Genomic DNA, 18,207 nt, shown 5'->3' with positions numbered 1-18,207 from the left:
ATATAGATTAATCCTTATTAAAATTACAAAAGTTATTCATTTAAGATCAGTGAAATGAATAACATTTGAGAGTGATTTTCTTTTTTTCTTTGATTAAAGTTAACGACAGACAGCAGTGGTTTTATTAGGCTGCTGTCACTTTAAGACTGAATACACAGATCCAGTATACTGATACACATGCGTTTTTTCCCTCAACTGTTCACGTTCACTTAAGACAAATCCGGATATTTTGCCATAATTTTGTGTATATGTGTCAATTCAGTATTCGTGCACTACATGAGAGGAGATGTGTGCACAGTGCCAAAAACAGCATGCTAGTGCTGAATTGAGTTCTCCCTTCACTTGAATGGTTAGAAATCACATTAAAATGCAAACACAGGATTCATTAAAAGGAATCGAAATGTCTTATCGAATCCCCGGGTTTTGGAAATATGGAACCGGTTCTTGATACACAACCCTAGTCACAATACACAGTATATATTGCATATATAAAATGCACATAATATTCAATGTAAAATGTTGTATTTTCTGTATTTTCAGTCAGATTTTGGGGGTAAATATGATATGTTTTGGACAGACTGTTTGAGCTTCACCCACAAACATCTCAAAACAATCAGAATATTCATATTTTATTTTACAAGTTAATGTAAAAGAGTCCTGCTAACCTGTGGCATAAGACAGATCGTACTGCCCGGCTACAAGGGGATAGCCTAGATGGTGGTGGGGTGGCATTATGCGTTGGGAGGGAGATGATCGAGGTCGATCCATTTCTCTCTCCCTCTCTCGATCCCTCTCTCTTTCCCGCTCTCGGTCGCTTGCTCCTCGCTCCCTTTCATGGGAGGGCTTGTCGGCAACGGTGGGTGATTTGCTCTTGTACTGGTTGGCATGTTGGTGTAGTATGTCCAAGGCTTTGGACTCCGAAGCGGACTTGCTGCTGACTGTGGGGCTGGAGCGTGATTTCTCTGCTTCTTCTCCACCGCCCATTTTACTGCCGTAAGGAGAGAAAGGGTATCCCGCTGGCAGATAGGACCCTAAAGATTAGGAAACCATACTGTGTTTCTACTTTATGGAAGTGCCTTTATGCACTTTTAACGCACATAAAGACCCAAAACATACTTTATGCAAGTATATGAATGCAAACTCTTTTAAAAAGATAAAAAGATAAAGCAGTGCAAGTATGTGTTGCATTCTCAACATTGACACAAGTGGCACTATAGTGGGGATCAGGTCATCTACAAGAGGAAATTCTCGCTGAACCAGTTAAACTGTTACTATGTGTAAAGCTAGCTACCTGAATGATAACATATATGGTTTAATAGCAACGGTATTTGAAAGTAACTCAGTTGCCACCTTGAGTTCTGAGGTTTGTTAAGGACATAATAATGCAATGCAATGCACTCAAAATGTGTCTTTCAAGCGATCCTTTGGACCATTCTGTACTTGCATAGGGTGTGTTGTTGGTCAAACCATACAAATTAACCGTTAAACTCAGTTATTATTATTAGTCTTACCTGGGTAGTTCTGCATCATGACGGAGGACATGCCTCTGTATCCAGGATGGCTGGGATCGTAGCTTTGTCCAAAAGGATATCCATGCATGTAATGCAGGTAGGGTTGGTGCTGTGCCAAGGGGGAGCTGAAAGGTATGTGGGCATTAGACCGGGGGTCTTTTCCTCCGCTTCGATGGTCCTCAGTGCTGGGAGGACATGAACCATCAGTTCCATCTTTACTATCTTCTTTGGAGCTGCTGTCTTTTGGCCTAGGCCTCTCATCTTTGCCTTTTCTGTCTCGCTCCCTGTCTCGCTCCTCATCTGGTGGTCTCTGACTGTCTGGGTACTGGAAACAGAAAGAAGTTACGAATATGGTTTTGAAAGGTAATGAAATTCATTCACCTGTGTGAAATCTGATTGTATTATTTTGATTTAATTTTTCACAATAATACTCAAAGACCAGATCTTGCATTTGCATTAGAAGTAGGGCTGGGCGATATATTGCATGCGATTCTCACGCGCATTTCGTCAGTAAAGCCGGTTCCCTGATTACCTCTAAATCGCCATCACCTGCTTTCAAATGGAGCGGCATTTAATAGACAAAGCCGTAGTTCACGGAGAAGCCACGCAAAATCGCGTTCAGTATCGAAGATGAATCGACTTCGATACTGAACCCGATATTGCGTGGCTCATCAGTGATCTACGGCTTTGTCTATTAAATGCCGCTCCATTTGAAAGCAGGTGATGGCGATTTAGAGGTAATCAGGGAACCGGCTTTACTGACGAAATGCGCGTGAGAATCGCATGCAATATATCGCCCAGCCCTAATTAGAAGACATAATTTTGCTGGCTTTTGTCCTTTTTACAAACCCTGGTTACTTTTTGACATTAAGGTGAGTAAAAGATGACCGTGTTGATGAATTATCCCTCTAGCTTGCAAAATGTGCAGTTGTTCAGTTAAAAAAAAAAAAAATCACAAGTTTGCCTCACCTGTCTGTACCACATGGCTTGCTCCATACCCAGCCTGGCAGACTCTACACTTGCCTTCGAGTCATCCTTTCCATGGTGGCCAGCTTCACTGAGCTTCATTTTAAGCCCCTCAGCCTGTTGTGGCTGCAGCTTGACCTCCTCCCCTTTAGGGATGATGACTGACTTGACAGGTTCGGAGGAAGTGTCTCTCTGCTTGCCAGCGGCCTGTGGCTTTCCCAGGTCTGAAAGGCTGGGAGCTTTTGTTAAGCCTGGAGGAACAGGGCCCTTCTGTTTCCAGTCCTCCTTCAGAGAGGCTTCCCTGTCCTTTACACCTGAATCAGGCTTTTTCTCAGCAGACCTGTGCTGCTCAGCCATGAGTCTCTGCCTCTCCTCATACTGCTGCCTGTAGGTTGGATTAGTGTTCATGAGGTGGTTATGATAAACCTGATCTGGGTATCCATATGGGGGGACGTAGTATTGGTTGTAGTAGAGTGGTTGCATGTACATATTGGAGCGCTGCTGAATGACTGAGGCTTGCTGCTGTTGATGTGGCTGACTTGAAGCAACCTCAGCTTTGCGTTCATCCTGCACGTCCACCTTCGCCTTCTCCTCTGGCAATTCTTGTTCATCTTCCTTCTTCAGTTTCACAGCTTGCCCGTCCGGTAGAGGCCCACCAGCAGTGGAGCCACCAGGACTAGGGTGGGTGTAACTGGGAGAGTAGTAGTTGTCATAGCTAGCATAATACGAAGATTCTTTAGAGGATGCCTGAGAGGGAAAGAGAGCCTTTTTCGCACCATCCCTGCCTGACTGATCTTCCGCTTTGACTTTGACCCCTTCCACTTTACCTTCCCCATCCTCTCCAGCATCAGATATGTCAGAGTATGCAGGACTATTCGTCTTTACCGAGGAGCTATCAGCCCCATTCTGGGTGACAACGTGAAGAGGAGTGAGAGGCTGTCCGCTGCTATCCACACGACTGGCCACCCCGATGGATGGACTGGGAGCATTATCAGTGAAGCTGTATATCTTATCCGCCTCTGCCTTCATGCTAGCCAGGCGGCTTTGATGAGGGTCCGAGGAGCCATTGAGATGACCCTCACTTCTGCTTCCTGGGTCAGAGGATTCAGAGTATGGACTTTTACCCTCTTCCGTTTTCCCACTTTTTGCTGGGAGCTTGGGACTGTCTGCATCCTTGGCCAAATCTTTCTTTTTCTTGTCTTTTTTCTTTTTGTCCTTGGAGCTGCTCAAGGCTGGAATAATTGGCGATGAGTCCCCAGCTACACCTAACTTAGACTGCATGCCTTTCAGCTGGGGACTCTTGGGGATGCCCTGCAACATGTTGGCCATCCCGGGGGGATGGTTGGGGCTCCCACCACTGAATGATGTTGGCTGCAGAGAGTACATCTGCTGGGAAGGGATGGGCCTGGAAGATTTCATGTTCTTCTGGGACAGCTTGTCTGACTTGACATTGCTGTTGGGCTTTTTGGACTTCCTGTCCTCTATGCCATCATTGCTAGCCTCATCAGCAGTGACGCAAGGCCCATCCTCACAACCCTCCATAGGTGTGCCACAAACGTCTGCTTCAACATCACCATTCTTTTTCTTTGTCTTAGAGCCAAACTTTCCAGGAGAGGGAGATGGACTCTGTGCATCAAAGCCTCTTCCTTTAGGCGTGACAGACCGTGCTGGGGAGAGAGAGCCTTTCTGTGTAATTGAAGCTCCGTTGCAACTTCCTGGCTCTGGGTGGAGAGATGATTCTTCCCCATACTCGCTGTCCCCATCCATATCCAACTTAATATCATCATCATTATGAGCACGAGCCTGATGGTACTTCAGGCCATTGATGTGCTTGTACTTCTTGTTGCAATTGGGATGTGGGCAGTCAATCAGTACAGGTGAGGGGCAAGTTCGGTCTAGGGGAGGAGGAAGGGACTCAGTTTTGATGATAGGAATTGGGAGTGCAGAAGGGGTCATTCCACCGTTTGAATTTGTGCGCATACGCTTATTGCCTTTAGAATCCTCAGAGCTGGAGTTGGGCTCCATGTCTGATGCAGGCTTGCTCTTGCGCTTACTGGCTGAGGAGGGGCTGGCTTTTATGTCCTCTGTGTTGCTGTTGGGCGGAGTCCTGCGCTCAGAGGAGTTTTGGCTTCCACGCCGACCCTTGCTGTTAGAACTTGCTCTTGTCTTGCTGTTGTTGCTGCCCTTATTATCAGATGAGTTGCTGTTCTCATTGACTGGGGTGTTGCTATTGGGTCGCATTCTTTTACCACGGCCACGTCCATTTCTCATTTCTAGGTCACTTGTAGGAGACTCGCAGAACCTTAAAGAAAAATGAACACTTATTTATAAGAACTTCAGAATTAATAATAATTAGACGTCATGACAATCACTAAATTAAATGCTGTCAATGGATAAATTAGACAAACATTGTTAAAAAAAAAATATTGATTTGTTAGCGATACTTAAATTTTCAGTGGTTAAAATACTGTATTTTATTTTAGTGGTTAAAATAATAGTGTAACATGTAGATTTGTACTTTAAACAGATTTAATACAGTATGTACTTTACCGGTTAACACATTTAATACTACGAAAAAGCTTTTAATAACTCAGTCACTCCTAAACAACCAAAACAAAAAAATTGATTTGGATATTCAAAAAAAAAAAAAAAAAAAAACTGATTTAGACACACATTTAGATTCTTGCATTAAGCCAGAGGTAGGATTCTATTCTTGTCACCTGACAAGCTTGATGATGTGTGTGTTTTTAATAGTGTGCCTCATCTCTAAGGGTTATGATGTGATACACCTGGCTTACTGCTAGTCTAGAGGGGGTAAGGGCAAGTGATGTGGGAGGAAGTGAGGGGGACTGACAGTCAGAGACCGGAGAATAACACTTGATTTTTTTATTTGAAAAGTTAAAACATTACAGGTACCTTGGAGGGGCCCAGTCATGACGTGTACAATCCAAAAGTGTTCCGACATACGTTTTGTTCCGCCAGGTAACGTTGACCACCAGCATACCTGTAAAAAATAAAGACGACCCTTAATACAATGTGAGAGTAGGCTCAATGAGAAAGTAATACTATAGAGTTATAATTCTAATGCTCCTCCACCTCATTCACAATATTCCACGCACAGTCCTGGCAGAAGCCACAATTTCCATTTAAATAGTTCAAATGGAGGTTTGGAGACTCTCAAAGCAGTCGTGCTATTTTTACTGTGTACTTCATGATTACACCAGCTAAATGCTGTAAAGGAGCAGAGTGTGTCATTTATGGGAGGAAAATTGTTTAATGGTGTCCTCCATCTGACTTTGCAGTACTATGAGCTGCCTCTGCAAATGGTTTAGCAATTGTGTGAAAACAGCTGAAGCCAATGAAAATGTTTGTCTGGCAGTGATTCAGAGGCTTTGCTACAGAATCTTGGACAGGTAAGTGCTGGATATTTCTTTTACACTACCATAATAGCAGGCAAAATCAATATTAGAATACAATTAAATGCCCTTAATAGCTCATGAGAGGCAGGATAATGATATGGCTTCAATCAGACTAGTATTTCAGATAGTCCTCTGGGATATTAAGTTCAGTATACTATTTTGTACACTAAATTAACACGTTTAAACTAAAATTATTTAAACATTTTATTTTGTAGGATGTTGCTTTATTCAAAGATGTTTTTATAAAAAAAAAAAAAAAACTTTGTTTTGCACCATCCCAAACATTATAATGTGGGCAACCGAATGTGAGAGCTGAATTCATGACTTCTCCTTTGAAAAATGTCAATGGAGGTCATTCGAAGAGCACATTAGCGGGGCCCCTTCCTATTTCACTTGCAGTCATTAGTGGTTCTCTGGCCACCTGTCTGAACCCAGACTAAATGAGGCTAAATGGCCGGCATTTCACCTCTGATGCTCTTCAGAAGCCAGAGTGGAACAAACAGAAGCCTGGCATGTGCGCTCCTGCACTCTTACACTCCATTAAAAACAGCTCTATTGGATTTTAAAGGCTACACCGGCTCTGACAAGATTTACTAGCAGGGATTTACATCCATACATTGTGCACATGTAATATTTAAAATGCAAAACCTTGACTTTTAAAATAAAACAAAAACCAAGCTTAAAACAAAACTTAATAGTTTCCGCATCCTGGTTTAGAAGGAAACCCAGCTTAAACCAACTAAGACCGACAAACCATCTTAGGCTGGATTAAGTTTTTAAAGTGATGATAAAACAATTGCAGAAATAACAATTGCAGAGTAATCATCCAATATGTCCAGCCAAACTTTCCAATTTACAAGGAAATACATCAGCAGAGGAAAAAGAAAATGCACTTGTCCAAAGAGTTTTTTAAAAGAACAAGAGTCTGAAATCATCAGGAGGTAAGTTTGATTGATTTTTAAGATGCATGCACTTCATTGACCTCCTGATGAAATCCAAGAAGAGACAAGCACGCAAATGAAAACAGAAAAGGTAATGATGCAATCAGCTATGTTTTGCTTAACCCAAGTAAATTCTGGCAATAAAATAGCAATGGCTTATTGAGGTGGCTCTGGAAAGAGGGTTGAATCAGGATACTGGCATATGAGCCTTGCTGTTTGGCACGGTTGTGTTTGCTGGCACCGAGCCCTTCATAGTCTGTGGGTGAGGGCTTTCTGGGCTCTACTTCAAGAGCAATAAACTTTCAGAAGATTTAGGGCTGACATTTGGAGGCATCAGCATGCACGGCTTGTGAGACTGGATGCCACACCAACACGACCCTGGTCTGCTTCCAGCGTCCTGTAGAGGGGATTTGTGTCAGAGTGATGCCTAGAAATATTGCACCAATCTGCCTCTGACTGTTTCATCATGAACTGAGAGCTGTCTGCCCTTAACCTCCTGCCATTCTGGGATTCACGCTCTGGGCTGAAACATGAGCAAGTCAATATGTCCATCCACAAATAAAAGGTTGCAGTGCACTAGATAAGATTTCCACACTGGGCTTTGGCTGAAATAAAGCACGGCACTGTTGATTCGAGGAAGTCAGGAGAGGACACTGCGACTCAGCAACAACTTGATCTGCAATAAGTCACGGAAGATGGATGCTCCGTTCACAAAGCCCAGCAAGCTACCTAGGCAACATTTGTTGTTTTACTAGTCACGTTTCTGACACAAATGTCAGTCTAAATTATGCTCTCCTACAAGATACCTTGTTTTATGCTGAAATCTAAGGCTGGACTGCATGCATGGATGCGACAAAATGCACAATACATGCAATGAATGGATTGAGTCAAGGGAGTGCTGATTATAAAAGGTATTTTATTAATAATTACTGAAAAGAATCAATAAAAAAAATAAATAAATAAAATGTTTATTTCAATATATATTGTTGCATGTCATTATTGTGCTTACTAGAGTGCTGCAACATGCTAAAGTTAAACCAGAGACAGTATAAGGAGGAAGAATAAATGAATGTGAGAATAACCCAGAGCTCAATATTGCCGCTACAGGAATTAAAGTCCTGCCTTTCAGGTAAAAGAGCCAATCGCCTTTGATAATTTAATCTAAAACACAACCTACAAATGTGATAAATGTGTGATACCATTGTTGTCTGAATTTATTGCTGATTCTACATTTGCTATTGCAATATAATCTTACCATCTCATTTAATCCAATTAGATAGTAGCTGTACTTATCTGCCTAATACCTAAAGTGCGTTTCCAACAAAGCTGGGCAATCTGGGGATTCAATTTCCTCCCAACGTAAAAACAGTATTTCTTTAGCATTTATTGCTTGAACTCTCCTACAGTCAACACGCTACAATTAGTGATAGAAAAATAAAGTAAAATAAATGCATGGCAATGTGGCAGGGTTTCTCTATTTCTATAGGGCAGCTACACTGCACATTTTACGTGTCTTCACACCAGTTTAGATCTTAGAGCAGTCTTCTAAAATGCTAATGAGTTAAATCAAGTGGGAGATCCACTGACAGCCACTGTAATGATGCCACTCAAATCGACTGGGTGCTCAATCCAGTGCTGCATCTGAAATCGCGTACTGTATGAGTAGGTACTACATTTGAATTTATATCACAACTGTTAAAAAAGTATGTTCTATATAGTGTGAATATGGGTACTGTCACATGTCCAACCAGCATCAGTTGCGTCCCTTCACATCCATTCATAAATCCTCTCCCGTGGCCTCATGGCCCTCAGCACAGGTTTTATGGCAGGGCTGGGCAAATCTGGTCTGTGTCCGAAGTCGCCCCCTATACCCTTAAATAGAGCACTATTCGAAGGGACAGCCATTTGTAGTGGCGTCATAAACCACAGTGGACGTTATCGAGTGCACTATTTCAATCCCATAATGCACCACAATAACAAGTATACAACCGATATACACTCTATGGCTAGAGAATATCCAAAAGGCACAGAGTTGCACGCTGAATAAATTCAGAAGATGACGCCCGCAGCTGAATCATCCATCCATCCCTCCCTACCTCCGGTCCAATGTGGCTACAGCGTAATATCATACAAGTATAAATTCCTTTATAATTGATTATTAAATTGTTTAATTAAGGTTTACGATAAATCTTTTTATTATTATTGGAGCTGACAGTTTGCTAATTTTCAAATTATTAAACGGCAAGCACAAATTGCAAAAGCGGCAGCCCTTCTGACGCACTCAGTGTCCTAATTCATTCATTAGTTTACATTCACCCCCTGAAGTATACTATATTAGTGGAGTAATGCAGGGAATAGTGAATGAGGGTATTGGGGGCGATTTCGCAAATCCCTGCCCTTCAAGATCCACTTTCATGCAGTTTAGCGTCAACCCTGATCGAACTCACTTGCCTGTAGCTTTCTGGTAATCCCAAAGACCTTGAGTAGCTTGTTCTGTTGTGTTTGATTAGAGTTGGAGCTGAACTCGGCAGGAAAGTGGATCTTGAGGGACAGAGTTGCCACCAGGTGTCTTATGGTGCATTCAATTTATGTCGGAAATATCGTATTTATGAGTTGAAAGCACATGAGCGTCACCACAAAGTCATAATTACAAGTTGGATGCAGCATATGTATTAATGATAAATTGTTTAATATTGTTTTCTTTTCCCCTTTAAAATAAAGTTGCTTGAAAAAATAAAAAAACAAAAACAGTATTGTACAATTATGATAGAATATATAACAATTCAATTTACAGCATCTTCATAAATTTGATTCATCATTTTGTATTAGAGTTAAAAAAAAAAAAAAATGTATGCACAAAAGGTACATCAACATTTTGCTCCGACTAAACTTATTTAAACGCACCTTATGTCGTAATTACAACTTACCAACTCGTAAACACAAACCTGCCAGGAAGACTTGAACGTACCAATAGAGATCTACCATCCTGCAAAACTAACATTTGTCAGACTTTTTTAACGAACCCCAAAACATCATCTGATGCGTTTCTTCTAAACTCTGCAGCAAGGCACATCACTCCTGCATTAAAGATTCAAAACCAAAATAACCTTGCATTGGCAGTGTTAGGACTTAGGAAGTTATCCTTATGAGAAGTGTGGGTGGACTGTCTGCAACGTCTTTAAGAGAGTGCAGCACAGCGGAAAGACATCTCAAAGTGTTTGAGAGATGTGTTCCCTGCCACGGGATCTTGCTGCTCTACTTTCCACCCACACGAAGTGTCACCACAATACACCACGATCTGCCCAACACCCCGATGAGAAACATAACACATCAAAAGGAGAGATGCACACCAGTGGAACCAGCTCTCGCATCCCAAAGAGAAAAAGAGAGAGAGAGAGTGTGTATAACACCTGCACAACAATGGTTCCCTCTCTTAAGTGAAAGAGCAGATAATTGGAGCCCTGTGTTTGGGAACCTTCCTGCAAAAAAAGATCGAGCTGATGTTGTGGAAGCGTGGCACTGGTTGGGAAGGGCTGTCAATGGCCACACAAACGGTCTTGTTTTTCTCTCCCTCTTGACCCTTCAACTGCGTTCTCTCTCCATGTCAAAGACACACACACAAGAGTGGCCACAGAGGAGCAGGGTGAATCAGACACACTGTGCCCATGGCAAGACGAATAGAAAACACTTAGACAGCCAATGCGCTCTGAATGTTGATGAAGCAGCCCTTTATGTGGCGGCACTGGGAGGATGGCAGCAGGCAGAGTGTGGGCGGCACGTATTCCACTGCCTACCCATAGCCTAGATATGCTCTCATTTAGGGATTTGAAGGAGATTTTTCCTTTTTAATTCTCGACAATCAAGACTGAGGCTGGTGGAGAGCAGAACACACTGACTGCAGTGGGCTATGATTAGATGGGATTTAAAAAAAAAAAAAAAACCCTACAGAATCTGGACAAATCCAGTTAGAACAAATTAAATTGCAAGTGTAAGGTGCCGCGCACTGCTGTGGCTGAGAAGCTAATAAATGATCAAGGGCCTGAAATCATTACAAGTCAGGTGTTTTCAAATAAGATAAACAGACAGATGTACTTTATTGATCCCCGAGGAGAATGGCTGATGAAAATTCAGCTTTGCATCACAGAAATAAATTACATTTTAAAGTATACTAAAATAGAAAACTATTATTTTAAAAATTGTAATAATATTTCACAATATTATTGTTTTTTTCTGTATTTTGATCAAATAAATACAGGCTTGATGAGCATAACAGACATCTTCTATCAAAAACATAAAAAAAAGTAATGTTTCCAAATGTTTGACCGGTACTGTACTTTGGCCTGTCATTCTTTTATCTTTTATGGATTATATATTATAATATATATATATATATATATATATATATATGAAATAGGGAAATTAGTTTGGCTTTACTGCTCAGACTTGCAAAATAGTCTTATAAACCAAGTTAACAGAATTGAGATAAGATCTTGGATCGTGATCCTGCCTAAAAAAAATATCGTGATATTGTGATATTTTTGTCATATCGCCATATCATGATGTTCCAAACAAACTAAATTGTTCTCTAGACTCTAAATAGTTTTTATATCCCCATGACTTAAAATTGGACCGTTTTTGTTAATCTCAGTAACTGTGTTGTTCTGAAGTATCATTGTAACTTGCTGACAGTTATTTTGTCTTCTATCAGAAACACTTGCAGTAGGCTGACAAAAAATAAATATATATTGAAGCATATACTTCTGTGAATAGTATATTGTAGTATTCAGTTTTTGCTACTTTTAACGCCATGAGCAGCGGAACTTTTATTATGCCACAGTCGCTGGCGCCGCTTCCGCTTTTCCAGTCATGAGTATAAGGTAACACAGCTCTGTTTATCAGATTAGAGACATTTAAGTGTGTTGAAAATGATGTTAAAACGTTACTCTGTGCGCTCGCTCGGCGGCTGCTGTGAGACACTGTTACACACTGCAGTAAGATAAATCGATTTTACAATATCATATTAAATGCTGGATGGCTTGTGTTGATAAATGCCATGCAATTCATTGTATGATGGAGAAAATGCTTTATTACTGTTACTAAAAATAAAGCTTCTTCCAATTATGCTATGTTAGCTACTTCACAAAATAGTGTTTTTCTCTGAGGCATGGTAAAGCATGGTACTCGCTAAAAAAAAAAAAAAAAAAAAAAAAAGAGAAATTTTTATTTAAATAAGAAGACTAAACGTGTTGAGTTATATAACAATAATTCGTTTTCTGTCTATAAATATATCAAAACAGTTGTTCCCTTGTCTATTAAAACATGTAATATATTAAAGCGTCTTTGGTGTTTTCCATGGTTTCTACAAAATAAAACTTGAAACCGAGAGTAACGCGGGTATGACGCAATTGACAGGCGACTCCTCACACGTCCCGGAGCCTTGGTTAAAATTGCAATTTTCTCACGATTTACAAATAGTTGCAAACATTTGGGATATTGTAAGTACTCAAGTGAACAAAATATATAACACTGGCCTAGTGGTTTTTGGATATTTTACTGCAAAAATATTACATATTGCACCTTTAAGATGGGTTTTAGATAATTGGGTCGCAAGTCAAGGGAGACATTTCCGTTTACACCTGGTGTTTAAATCAGTCTCTTTTGACCAACTTCAACCACTTCTGTCCTGATTTCTTCGAGAGGAGGGTCTATGGGCAGGTAAATGTTTGGGCTTTTTCGAATGGATGAAATGAGACAATTTACATGTAAACACAACCGGAGATGACGGAAAAACATAGGGATAGCAGCAGCTTTCATTTCTGCTCTGACAACCGTAAGACCAAACCGAACGCCGAGTGTGTGTAAGAAATCAGTAACGGTGAGACAACATTGTGCTTAGTACGTTTTTTGTCTTCAAAACAAACTTGGGTCTTCAGCCTACAAAGTTTAAATCCCGTCTGGGTAGAGCACTTCCCATAATGTTTGTGCATTCGGTCAGTAGACAGAGAGTAGGAGGTCTTTTGTGGCTGTTCAAACATATTTGACCACATGAGTTTCTTCACCACAAAAGCAATCCGGTGTAATGTGCTTTTTCGACTACCTCTGGAAGTGGTCAAAAGTAGACAAGCTCAAAACATTTTAGACCCCGTTTACACCTGTATTTTGTTTCCACTTGTGATCCGATCGACCAAAACGCTTCTTAATACCAGGTGTAAACTGAGCCAAAGTAATTAACATTGGGATCGGGGTCTTTCCTCAACCATCACCAGTGTTGAATAAATCTTTTAGGGTTCTATAAATCTTTTACAATCTAAACTGAGAATAAGCAGTTTCATGACTGAACTCAGAGTTTTCTTTTTTATAACGCTATCATGTTTTGATCTCCTTTTTATCTACTTTGTGCCAACAAAGTTACATGCTTGTGTGCATACAAAATATCATGATTGGCTTGTTTTCCACTTGGAAACAAAGATACTGCATTGATACACTGAACTCTGGGGAACAACAAATCACTGGATTTCCCATAGTGTGGCAAGTTAGTCACCAGAATTTTGTTGGAGTAAACTAGATATGCATGAGCAGAAGTACAGTATTTTGATCACAATCTACACAAATTTCGAAATTTTCTTTACAACCAACCAAAGACACTATTTAAATCATCCTTTTCCTCTGTTGTTCAAAATATATAATCCATTTCAGATAATCTTGCCTTTAGATTGCCAGGTTAGCCGCGTCAGACTTTGTCGCAAGTTCAATCAAAAGTTTGGCTAATCAACACTCGCAAACTCATCTTATAATCACACATGGTGTTTTCTTACCGTCCTCCGTTTCTTGCCACACAATGCCCTCCAGGTTGACGCTGGTGCCCGGCTCACAAGGTCCCAGGCACTCTGGCTCTGTGGACAGGGCCACATCAGATGTGTTGACAGCCACCGAGCGCGTGCGCACCATAAGCTGCTCACAAGGAGAGGCGATGTCACTGTTACCCATAGAGGCGAGGAGGTGAAGCGGTGGAGGGGCCGGGGTGGAGACCGGAGACTCCATCTGAAGAAAAACAGCAAGAGAGAGAGACAAAACAAGGAAGATAAGCGCTGGTGGATCTCAGACAGGAAATAAATGACACATGGAGAGCATCTGCACATGCCCTTAAGGTAGACTATTTTATGAAGGCTGTTACAGAGAGGACCTGACCTGTACCCTGCTGGATGGTGGACCTCATTAAGAGCCAGAGATGCTTTGAGCTGCTTAAGCCTCACTCCAGGGGAACAGGGCCCACACAGCATGCTCACTGACACCACATCATCTCACAGTGCGAACACAGCCACAGCACCTCAATTGAATAAACGAACCCGTGTGTTCAGGCGCTCTAATTGACCCTACCTGCATTCAGGGGCCACGATGGACACCAGCCAGAATGGACAGAAATAGATTGGTATGAATATGGCAAGCTGCTTCATAGGGCAACAAAAAAAAAATCACTTTGTGTGAATGATCCATCTCCTACATCTGCAGTCTCTGAGGTCATGCATTATTATTATTATTATTACGAATATAGTTGTGAGCAGCAATTATTGGGGTTCAAGCACTTCCAAGGCATTTTTAGCACATGCGTAAAAAGGAATAGGCCCGGTTCCACAGACAGGGCTTACCCTAAACCAGGATTAGGTCTTAGTTCAATTTAAGTAGCTTTTATACATGTACACTAGAAACAACATTACTGGTGTGCATCTTGAAACAAAACAATAGCACTTACATATTTTAAGATCTGTCAGTACAAGTTTCTTTCAGTTAAAACAGCTCAAACATGCATTTTAGTCAGGGACTAGCTTAAGCCTTGTCTGTGAAACTGGGGGATAATGTTTTAATTAGCAAGCCTGTAACCATCTCGATCATAGATGGAAAAGACCATTTACAGCCAATACAGGCAATTTACCATAGGAAATATATGGTTTATAAAGCTTTTTAACAGTTATTGAGGTTGAACCAAAAACCTAGGACTAGTTCACCAAAGTTGTTTTTTTTAAATAATCTCTAATATTTAATGAACGAGTCGATGAACAGCGGCGGTCCTAGAGGCAAAGCTGCTCAGAATGAGGATGACTGTATTCTACCATGTGGTATGAAGGTTGTCGGCGTGTGCAAAAAATAAAAAAATAATAATAATAATCACATGATATACAATCCTTTATGCACATCAAAAATGCCAAGGCCCCCCTCTGGTGGCTGATTTCTTTCCAATTTTTCACAGGCCTCTAGGGCCGTGAATCAAACAGGCCAAGCAAGTTTCATCCCGATTGGCCTCCTTGTCTGATAAGTGCTCAAATTTCATTGGCCGATGGCGGCTAGGTTTTCTGATACACCACAGACAATCATGGCACCTTGGACAAAGTCACTGCATGCCAATTTCCAAGTTATAGCGCCAACAAGTGGCCATTTTTTCATGTGACCATAGATTGAGTTGATACACCTGTCTTCTGAGTTTGGTGAAAATATCTCATTTCATTCATGAGTTATAGCCATTTTAGAAGTGGCTTCACCCACTTCGAACGTTTTGGTGGCCCTTAGAAACTGAAAAGAAATTTCAATGTCTTTTTTTTGATAATTATTGACAATTAGTCTCTAGAAAATCTTGCTGCACTGGTTTGTTTCCGATCGGCCCAAAAACCTAGGACTAGTTCGCAAAAGTACAAAATACCTGAAAATATAGCTGACAATCACATCAATGCCACTAAAGACAAAAAAACAAATAAATAAATACACAAATACACTTTTTGCCTTTAAAAGGAAGAGAGAAAGATACTCCATATTCAAGCTTTAATATTATCCTAAGAATAAGTCATGCTTACTCCAGCAACTGTAAACACTGAGTTTCTGAACTCTTAATTGACAAGATTCAATCCCAACTCTTGACCAAAGCAAAGAGGAAAAAAAGAGAAAAAAAATCACGTAATAATTTATTAACATGCCATACAGTTTGACTAGTCCTAAAAGCTATATTTTTAATATATATTTCCTGTTAATGCAATTCTATGCAATAATAAAAAAAGAAGAAAAAAAAAGAAAAAGAAAAGATGACCAAGTATATTAATAACTAGGGATCATCAATGTTAGGGCATGTGTCCCACCACTGGTATGCGGAGGAGTAAACATTGGCACAAAATGGAGATAGGGGAATATTACATGATTGTAATTATATTTAGTTGTTTACTTTAGAAACACTGAAGTCAAGGTCCAAAATTAATACTCGCTTAGCAGCAAATGAGAGGCTTTTATGAGTAAATCTAACATTACATGTGAATAAAACATTATATGATTTAAGTCGAATCATACACACTGCCTACCAGAGAAAATATCTGCTGTCACATGTTTACCCTCCAGAACTCCATGTGGAATATTCTTCACATGAAGTCACAAAAGTGAAAATATGAGAAAGAAATTGCATAGTGTAAACCAAAAACTGATCAGCACTGCAGTGGGTCAAGAAAGTAAATATTTACCTGGAAAATGCAGTCGCACTCATACACTTAAAGATCCCCTGTGGTGAAAATCAAGTTCTTAATGTTGTTTATATGTCTATGAGGTGTTTTTAATATGCTTTAAGACAAACCATGTGCAAATTCATCAGATCTGCATCTTTCGTTCTGAATCGATACTGAAATATCTGAAACCGTTCCAATACTCCTTTTCTGCAGTAATGATACAGCAATATCATTACTGCATGTTCTTACTCTCGCCTCTCTCTGACGGTGAATTGACACACACCTGCCTCATCTCAATCACAAGTCTAATTCGCTCTGGTTGAATAGTGCTTGTATTGGGCATAATTTCAGTCATTCCCATAGGTTTCGAGCTCACACCAAAAGCATGTGCACCACTAATCTATATAAGTGGCACTCTCATAAAGTCGCCTCTCAAACAGATCGCGAGAACCGAATTGACTTCTTTTTTGTGGCTTATTGTTCTTAAATGGTCAAATACATACTAAATTGTGTCAAAATTCCCATCTTGCCAAGTATTCAGGTACATAGTCAGTTTTTGAATGTAATCTGTTGTGTAACAGTATATTAGATCCGTGCATAAACTCTTAAAGTGACAGCAGCCTAATAAACCTGCTACTGTCTGTCATGTTAATCAAAGAATAAAAGACAGAAAAATCACTTTCTGCTCTTGACTGAATATATTTTGTAACTTCAATTGTAAGCATTAATTGAATTTTTAAAATGAAAATGATCCAGTGTTATTTTACCTTTGATTACTTTAATTTCTGTAGTATTTCTTGAATTAGACCCATATGAAAAACTTAAGGCCATGTTTATTCATCTTTATTCTATTGTATTTGTGCTATTATTTGCAAATTCAATTCAATTCAATTCAATTATTAATTTTATTTAATTATTTAACCTGACATGTTTACTACTGTTCCAAACATTCTGTATGTTGCTTAACATATAATGCATTACCATTCTGATACATCAATTTGTAAAACAACCTGTATCATTTGCTCTTCCTCTTCTGCTTTTAAATCAGTTTCTGGTTCAAACATATATGGCTGAATTAAACCAGTATTTCCACTTGCCATTGTGTAGCGTTTACTACAGTTGACCATGCGGATCAGGTTGTCCGAGCTGCTGTGATTGAGTGAAGGTGGGGACTAACTTGCATATTCATGGATCAGCATATACTAAATGAAGCATGGGTGTAGAGTTACATTCAAGAGATTTTAAGGGAAAATTCACAGGAAAAAAACTTTTAAATATGTCATTTTGATTATCAAAGATGAGTTTTAAGGGATACAATTATTGACTGGAATAAGACTGGAATAATGATGCTGAAAATTCAGCTTTGCCATCACAAGGGTAAATTGCATTTTAAAATATAGTTTCACATTTTTACAGTATTTTTGATCAAATAAATGCAGCCTTGGTGAGCATGAGACTTCTATAAGGCCTTATTTGTATAATACAAAATAGAGTATAATACATCACGCTAAAGGATCAGAATGATGGAACCTCATGACGAGGAGGAAGATTATGTGGAAAAATTTCGAAGCATGTCTGAATTGTGCCTAATGGCCTGTTATCGCGACAGGTTCAGAAGCTCCATGACTGTTTTTGCCTCCTGCATGAAACATCACACCAGTGAGAGAAACTCATGTCATCTCAATCGCCTGCTGATTTATGATTATGCGTGACTCGCCAGAGTGATAGCTGGTGCGCTGACACAACAGACGAGCAAACATCCAGCTGTCAGCTCTCCCAGAAAACACACAGACATGCTCAAACACACTACAGGCCGTTCAAATATACTTAGAGCCCTAATATCCACCGTACCACATTCATCAAGCAATTACCTCACAGGATCTGGATGCACTCT

At 40.1% G+C, this 18,207-nt stretch overlaps 1 protein-coding gene across 4 annotated transcripts in view; it reads right to left on the bottom strand.

Annotated features, from left to right (window-relative positions):
- Window positions 1-18,207, bottom strand: part of znf609b (zinc finger protein 609b) — a 62,763-nt gene that overhangs the window by 3,256 nt on the left and 41,300 nt on the right. For 2 of the 4 annotated variants that reach the window (XM_067400071.1, XM_067400070.1), the window contains exons 3-7: window positions 13,653-13,878; window positions 5,394-5,481; window positions 2,481-4,779; window positions 1,512-1,836; window positions 666-1,031 (exon numbers count right to left, since the gene is read on the bottom strand). In XM_067400071.1, the coding sequence (XP_067256172.1) occupies window positions 666-1,031; window positions 1,512-1,836; window positions 2,481-4,779; window positions 5,394-5,481; window positions 13,653-13,878 (3,304 nt within the window). Of the gene's footprint in view, window positions 1-665; window positions 1,032-1,511; window positions 1,837-2,480; window positions 4,780-5,393; window positions 5,482-13,652; window positions 13,879-14,025; window positions 14,060-18,207 lie in introns of those variants that run through there. The other 2 variants (XM_067400074.1, XM_067400072.1) reach the window with 2 other exon arrangements.

This window comes from Chanodichthys erythropterus, chromosome 11 (assembly GCF_024489055.1).
Source record: "Chanodichthys erythropterus isolate Z2021 chromosome 11, ASM2448905v1, whole genome shotgun sequence".
NCBI classification, from domain to species: domain Eukaryota; kingdom Metazoa; phylum Chordata; class Actinopteri; order Cypriniformes; family Xenocyprididae; genus Chanodichthys; species Chanodichthys erythropterus.
The sequence above is the reverse complement of the archived record's forward strand: the minus strand, read 5'-3'. Positions and strand labels throughout refer to the sequence as shown.